Below are 8,152 nucleotides of genomic sequence, written 5' to 3'. Positions count from 1 at the left end.
TGCTTTGAGCTCTGGATAACTGTAACTTGCATTTGCTGCTATTTTATGATTTTTGTTTTTCTCAAACACTCATTTTATTAGTTTTAAACTCATATGAAACAGCTAAAAGGTAGTTCTATATTAAACTACTGCAAATGCTTCATGCTTTATGAGTAACACTGATCTAATCTTATTATTTCTAATGCTGTAACACTCACCCAGAACATTTTCATAATACAGCAAAAAAACACAGAGTCATCACAGATTTACAGACCAGCTTGTTGCAATGCTTAAGTCTTTTAATGTTGTATAAGACAAGCTGACAAAACAAAGTTCAGTGAAAACTCCATAGATCAAATATCTATTTTATAATCATAAAATGTCACATGCTGAGTTGTGCTTATCTTTGAAAAGAAACTCACTCTCATCGTTCTCTTTTGCTCGCCTTCTGTTTCCTAAATTCAGAGTCACAGTGGAACCTATCCTGTTCCTCAGTCCTCTTGAGCAGCCTGCTCACGTCTTTGTTTTCTCTCTGTGTCTCTTCTTTCTCTATGCTTGTCTTGCTTATCTGTCTGTCTGTGGGTGGAACTCATCGTGGGTTTCCCGCCTCTGTCAGAGCATGTCTGCACCAATCAACCGCCTGTTCCAGACGAGCTCATCAGGAGGCCACTACTTCATGTGGTGACTGAGGTTCATTATTTGCTGGATTGTTGAATTATGCTATTAGTAAAGTCCTGGATCTGGACACTAGTGTGTTTCCCTTGCCCACCCCCCCATAACTGCGCATACAGACCTTCCCTGGATCTTCCCTGCCCTCGAGTGTTTGGAGAGACTACATTAGTGGATATCACTCTGGTGCATTTATTTACAGTGAAAACACTAAACATGAACAGACTGAATCCCACCTCCTGCTCCACCCAGGGTTCCTGACAGTGTTTAAAATACAGCAGCTTTTGAAATCCTCAGCCCAACAATCATGCCACTTTCAAAGTATCTTAAATCACCTTATTTCTCCATTCTGACGTTCAGTTTGAACTTCAGCAGGTCGTCTTGATCATGTCCGTGTGCCTCAATGCATTCATTTGCAGTCATTAGATTTGTGCTAAGGACGAAGTACATGGGTGTACCAAATGAAATGCTCAGTGAGTGTACATATTAAGCATGTGTAAACTCTACACCTTCAGTTCACAAATTTATAAAGCTTTGTATATAGGCCTGCTTTGTTTCATCCGGTAACCCCATTAGTGACCTTGGAGTCAACAGGTTCATTCTTGTAATGAGTGAATAAGCTCAGCAAAAATGCTAACAATGTAGGCGTTCAGTTATCAGTTGCCAGTTGGTACTGCTATGCTTTTTACCAAGAAGTAACAAAGATGTGACACTGTGGAATGTCCATGATTGAAAGTTCTGATTGTACAGATGATTATTAAATACTGGAAACTGAACTGATGTTATATCGTCTATATGGTTCACGGTAAAGAAAAGGAAAAGAAAAACACTTCTGAGTATCAAAGCACATCCATCCATGTAAGGTAGTCCAAAAACAATTCCAAGGTATTTGTTTGTGAATATTTCTTGGTATTGACTGATTCTTATATTTATTTGTTGCGAATATCTACCTGAATACACAATTCCAGAGTTTAGAAAGTACTGAGTCGTGTGTTATCTAGCTACTGACAACCTACATGGGTTAATGCTATATGTGCCCATCAATCCATGTAAAGTATCAGAAGGCTAATCATTTTATGATAATTAATTTTAAATGAAATGAATAGAAACAGTCTTTCTGAAAAAATAATTAAAAGAGAATTAAACGGGACTGTAGTTTCAGTGACTTGGCTGACACTGCTAAGTCTTTCTTTGTGGTTCTCACACAGAAGACTCAGTCAATTGTTTGCTGTACTTGTCAATTTAAAATAGAGAGTATTTTACATATTAGTGTAGGAACTTTACCTTAAAGTGTAAAGCACCTTGAGAAAGCTGTTCTTGTGATTTGGTACTGTATAAATATAATGGAATGTTTAACCTTTGCCTCAGCATGTTTAGTTCTGAAAAAGCGATTTGTACCTCCTCCCGGGAACAATGTAGGGCTCCTCCTCTTTTAAGGAAAATGTACAAACCATTATGCTACGAAGACACAGTTTCTTTGCTTTTTGAATTTAAACTTGTTTGTTTTGTTTTTCTGGGAATTGGTTATGAAGGTTAAAACTACTGTTTCGCAACATCTTATTTGGGTGCACACTGTCAGAGTGTACTTATCTTTCTCTCGGTGTAATTGTTTCTCGGCAGAAAGGAATGACAAGCTTGTGAAATGTTACTGATTCAGATGCAGGAACTGGAAACAAACAAATGATTACTAGAATCAAAAAGCACATGCAGAGCAGTTGAAAGGCATCCACAGTTGGCTCCTCTACAGCAATAACTCCTACAGAGAGACGGATGAGAGAATAAGAAGATCTAATTTTATTCTTATTCCAGCACAGAGTCTTGACCAGCCAGAGCTGTGCACAGTGAAGTTGTTGTTAATGTCAAAATATTACAAATATTACATAAAAACAGTGATATGATGAACTGCATAGAGGTTTCTCTGAAGTTTGTATTAATTTTGTAATTCAATGGAAAAATAAATGACAGCCTCCCTCACTAGAAGTTTTATAAGTTTGCTCAAAAAAATGTAACTGGTGCCTTAGTTGCTTCATCCGACATTCTCACCATAATAGTCACACACCAAAAATAGTGGACAACTGGCCTTAGTCTCCTTTTATTTTGAACATATTTTATGCTTTTGTTATCTGGTTTTACTAGTTTCTCATTTAGTTGTGTATTTTTTTTTTAAATTGCTGTACTAATCTCAGGTGACCTTGAGGTTTTGAAAGGCACCTATATATAAAAATGTGTTATCATCATCATCATCGTTGTTGTTGTTGTTGGTGGTGGTAGTAGTAGTATTAAGCTAATGTGACATGGTTAGAAGTTACTTGCCTTAAAAACCTCAACAACAAAATATTCTTAATGGAGAGGATGATTAAACAGCCTGCTGTAGTGTAGTGTTTTAGCACAACCAAATGATATGAAAATGTACTGGTCATGTGCAACACTTAAAAATTATGCTGAAGTTTATAGATCTTAATCCATTTTAAAAGAGTTATACAAAACATAATCACACCTCTGGTAAAGGATCACCATTTTGACACCCTCAAGGAGATCCAGCAGCCATTGCAAGATGATTTCTGTGGAGTGATCTTAAAATAGCAAGCCTGCTGAGAACAGCTCAGATGTGCACCAGATGAGGACCTTACATCTGATAAAGGCCAGATTTAACGCTCAGAGCGGTTCTATCACACACAATGGCAAAAAACAAAGAACACACCCTATATCACAAAATCTCAAAATAATCCTATATCACAAATTTGCTTTACTTATAATCAGTAATTCATAATACTTATGATATGTGATACAGTCTCACAGGCTGATCTATGTGCGGCTATTTTCATTGATGCTTAATAAAAGGAGTGTTACTATAAACATATGCAGTGATAAGATCTGACGTCCTCTGACCTAGTTTTTCTTTTTTCACTATCTTAACCAGTCCTGCCACATTTACAGAGAACTATGAGAGGGCGTGGCTGTACTTTCTTGAACACACTACTTATGCACGTACACACACCGAGACACCTCATAATTGAGAGTGTGAGCGGCCAAGGTGGGACATCTCTGGATTTGTGTGCTGTCCACCTTACCTGCATTAAGGTATCACATTTTCCTTTTGTTATTATTTTGTGTATTTCTTGTAATACGAGGCTGTGCTTGTTGTTTTTCTGGCATATGTTGATTAGTGAGATTTAGGAGTAAAATGTAATAGTTTGGGTCACTCATCAAACAGCATGTAATGAATCTTGGAGCCATAATGGATTTGGATTTTAAATTTAGTAAACAAATCAGTTCTGAGTTGCAAAAAAAGCTTTTTCCAATTAAGGCAAAGCTTAAGCCAATTTTGTCAGGGCATGACTTTGAGAAAATAATACATGCCTTATCTCAACTCGGCTTGACTATTGCAATGCACTTTATGCTGGAGTCAGCCAAGCATCCCTCTCACATCTTCAGCTTGTACAAAATGCTGCTGCCAATCTCTTAACTGGCACACAGGCATGGAAATATCTCACCTTTCATTCCCTCCTTTAACTGGCTTCCTGTTTATCATAGAATTAATTTCAAAGTCCTAATGTTGACTTATAAATGCTTAAATGGTCTTGCTTCTCCATACTATTCTGATGTACTTCCCTCGCAGGCCCACAGATCAGCTGGCTTTGGTTGTCCCAAAAACTAGGCTGAAGCTTAGAGGAGAAGAAGCTTTTTCAATTGTGGTTCCCAAACTTTGGAATGCATTGCCTGTAAATGATAGGCAGTTTTTAAGTCTCTTTTGGACACACTTCTTTTTTGGACCGGTGTGAGTTGATGTTGATGTGTCTTTGTTTTATTTTATGTACGTGTTTGAATGTGAGTGGTCTTATCGTTTGTTTTTTGTCTTGTTTTTGTTTTTCTGTACAGCACTTTGGGCAAACTTTCTGTTTTTAAATGTAGTTTATAAATAAATTCGATTTGGATTTGGATCATATAAACCACAGAAAAGTTGAAGAATTCTTAGATCTCCAAACCCCAACCATCCCATCTCCAAGGATAATTTTCAAGCAGTGAGATAACATTTTGCAATGGTTTTGCAGCTACCAGAACACCAAACGTGCTCCACATATTTGTGGGCACTTTAGTGGTTTATTCTGTGGATTTTAGAATTTTAGCTGAGTCATATTATGGCTGTAATGTTGTTTACTTCAGCTACTTTGTGCTTTGTGGGTATGACCTTCTTAATGGAAGTTAAAGATTGAGCATAATCATGATAATTGTGCTTTGTAATCATCTCTTGGCTGCAAACCAAGATGATGAACACACTGTTTTTTAATTTTGGATATAATTCCTCTTTTGTTCCCTCTTCCATAAGAACCCCTGACAAATGTTTTAATGCCAAAATTAGGAAAGTTGGCAAAGTAAGTTATATGTTTATCTAGGAAATGTGCTAAGAGGATTTTTTTAAGCTTTTGATTTTTGTCCTAAATGGAGCCTGTGATCTGCATCTTTCCTTGCTCATATAACAATTTCTAGTAGTAAATCATTATCTCAATGCTCATGAATTGAGCACGATTCAACTCATGGTTGATGACTCAAGCAAAAAAATCGAATATTTGACAATGGTACTAGTTTCTTTTGACAAATAACTAGCTCTCTTTAACCTGCAGGATTTCACACTTGTGCATGTATTTCCCTCCCTCACAAAACAAATACCTGACCTGCATGTAGTAGCTGTGGGACAGACAGATGAACCATCCTGGGATTTAACTGCAGAACAATAACAATACTGTCCAGCCCCATAAAACTCTGAAACAGGATAGGCTAGCATGAGAAGTTTACACATGAGACAGAATTATGCATGGCTTCCCGTGAAAATAAACTTTCAGAAGTATTTGTGAAATGTGTTGCCCAACATGAGTCTGCTCAAATGTTACCTGTATAAAGATAAACCTGTACCTGTGGGTTCTGAACAAAATCTCGATCAACTTCATTCCTGAAATCTTCTGACCATACTGTTCAGATTTTAGTCATCAAAGAGAGATATGTGTGAGGGAGTTCGCCTTGTAATCGGAAGGTTACCAGTTCGAGCCCTGGCTTGGACAGTCTCGGTCGTTGTGTCCTTGGGCAAAACACTTCACCCGTTGCCTACTGGTGGTGGTCAGAGGGCCCAGTGGCGCCAGTGTCCGGCAGCCTCGCCTCTGTCAGTGCGCCCCAGGGTGGCTGTGGCTACAATGTAGCTGCCATCACCAGTGTGTGAATGTGTGTGTGAATGGGTGGATGGCTGGATATGTAAAGCGCTTTGGGGTCCTTAGGGACTAGTAAAGCGCTATATAAATACAGGCCATTTACCATCTTAACCCTGTTATTTTGTTGCTAGACATTTGATACACTAAATTTAAACATGACTTCTATGCATTGATTCTCATAATAAATAAATAGCTTGTTAGATAACTGCTTCATGACTCTTTGCTCCTCTCTTGGGTTTCACTTGTTTAAAAAAGTCAAACAGCACTCACATTAAAACACACCAAACACCCAAAGTACAACTAGCATCACCTAGTGATAAATTCAACCCGACACGCTGATCAGAGCATATGACACAATAAGACAATTTTGTGTTTTCAGGGACTGAGCACAGTTGCGGGACAAAAGCTACGTTACAGAAGCCTCAGTTGTTCTCTGAAGAAAGTCTTAATGAAGTTGTTATCAGTGGTTAGTGAGAAGTCCTCCCAGCAGCTACTTGAGAAGGAAGGTTATCACCTCAGATAACATGATGAGCTTGATTATGAGCAAAAGTGTTTCAAAGGTCAAGTGTGATAGTAAAAGTATCACACACACAATTACATATTCAATCAGAAAGTGACACATGTAGAAAAAAACTTGACAGCTGGATATTTAGAAGGCTTTAGTTTAACATGCTTTGAGTGAAGAGAGGAATTAAAGCTTAAAGCTGGGGAATAACAAATACTTGAGCCAGTAGGGGGCAGTATACTCCGTCAGAATTGATGTTTTGCTGTTTACGCACATGACAATCTGTGAAGGTTTTATTTCACTACACTGTAAGCAATACCTCGGTTAAATTGGATTAAAGGATCGGGAGCTACATTTGATCCGCTTTTATGATTTTACTATAATCCAGCAGTTTTTTATTCCAAAGTTGAAATACAAGTGACAGCTGGGAGTGACAGATCTGTTCCTCTGACATGCCTTGACGTGGTTTGTCAGAGTACAAATGCCAAAGGACACCTTTTGTGTAAAAGTGAAACCTTTGACAAAGTGCATCAAGTTTATTTGTGTGATCAGCCAGATGAAATACCATGTAAGGTGCACCATTATCCCATCCTTTATTATTTATGCCACCAATACGATTGAGAGCATACAGCAGTAAATTTGCCAAATCATCACACTGGAGAAGCTGTAACCTTCTCCAGTGACTGCTTAGTCACTGAAATAAACCAAACCAACATAAACCAAATTAGTTATGTGGTTTATGTTGCTTAAAATCACAAATGTTATCATCCATATGTTGAAACTCTCCTTAAGATTGTTTGCATCTCTCTTTTGCTTTCAGAAAGATGTCTCTATATGACAGTTTTTTATGTGAAGAACAGTTCCAGTGCTCCATATGCCTTGATGTATTCACCAACCCTGCATCCACACCATGTGGACATAGCTTCTGCATGCAATGCATCACCAAATACTGGAATGGAGCTAAGGTCTTATTTTTTTGATTTCCTTCATTTTCAGCTTTTTCATTCCCTTACTTTCTGTTGACGTTCAGAGAAGTTATTTAACATATTTTCGTCATTCCTGCTGATGTCCTTTCTTTTTCTATTGTTTCCATCTTTACTTATATCTTATTTCCATCTTTCCTTCCAGGTTTTCAAGTGTCCTCTGTGTAAAAAGAGCTTTGAAAAGCGACCAGACCTCCAGATTAACAGAACACTACGAGAGATCACTGACCAGTATAAATCTATGAAAAATGGAGTAGTAAAGAATAAGAGTGGAAGAAAGGGAACTGGAGGGCATGGAAGCCCGTCAAGCCATTTATTTGATGAACTGAAGAAAAAGCTGTGTCACCCTGTGCGAAAGACTCACCAGACCTTTTCTCGGAGTAAGAAAACTTCTGTGTTTCCGTCTGTAATAATTTATAGAGTACTTTTCAAAGCTCAAGTACAATCTGGAGGAGTTCTCAGATTTCAGAGTAGGCAATTCAGAGTACTTGGTAAATGACTGTCCTGTCATAATTATGTTGCACAACAGCAAACTTATACAAGACTACTGACAGAGGTTTCTTCCTGTTACAAGGGAGTTTTTCCTTCCCACTGTTGCCAAACAGTAACTACCTTACAATATAAAGCACCTTGAGGCGACTGTTGTTCCGAATTGGCTCTGTATGAATAAATCTGAATTGAATTGAATTACATTTAATTAAATTGAATGTGTACTTTCACCTTTTGTGGATTACGAAAGATGAATGCTGAATAATTATTCCACCCAGAAAAAAACAGCAGTTCAAAGAAATCATGATTAGCAGAATGTTAACATG

At 37.8% G+C, this 8,152-nt stretch overlaps 1 protein-coding gene across 1 annotated transcript in view; it reads left to right on the top strand.

Annotated features, from left to right (window-relative positions):
- Nucleotides 1-3,662: 3,662 nt before the first annotated feature.
- Nucleotides 3,663-8,152, top strand: part of LOC102192770 (tripartite motif-containing protein 7-like) — a gene marked incomplete at its 3' end in the record, with an annotated part of 11,571 nt that continues 7,081 nt past the window's right edge. Inside the window, exons 1-4 of the mRNA XM_013915249.1 lie at nucleotides 3,663-3,729; nucleotides 7,175-7,319; nucleotides 7,483-7,717; nucleotides 7,758-7,828. Coding sequence (XP_013770703.1) covers nucleotides 7,179-7,319; nucleotides 7,483-7,717; nucleotides 7,758-7,828 — 447 coding nt within the window. The remainder of the gene's footprint in view (nucleotides 3,730-7,174; nucleotides 7,320-7,482; nucleotides 7,718-7,757; nucleotides 7,829-8,152) is intronic.

Source organism: Pundamilia nyererei, unplaced genomic scaffold (genome assembly GCF_000239375.1).
Source record: "Pundamilia nyererei isolate P.nyererei 1_Seehausen unplaced genomic scaffold, PunNye1.0 scaffold00277, whole genome shotgun sequence".
Lineage (NCBI taxonomy): Eukaryota > Metazoa > Chordata > Actinopteri > Cichliformes > Cichlidae > Pundamilia > Pundamilia nyererei.
Note: the sequence above shows the minus strand (reverse complement) of the source record. Positions and strands in the feature narration are given on the sequence as shown.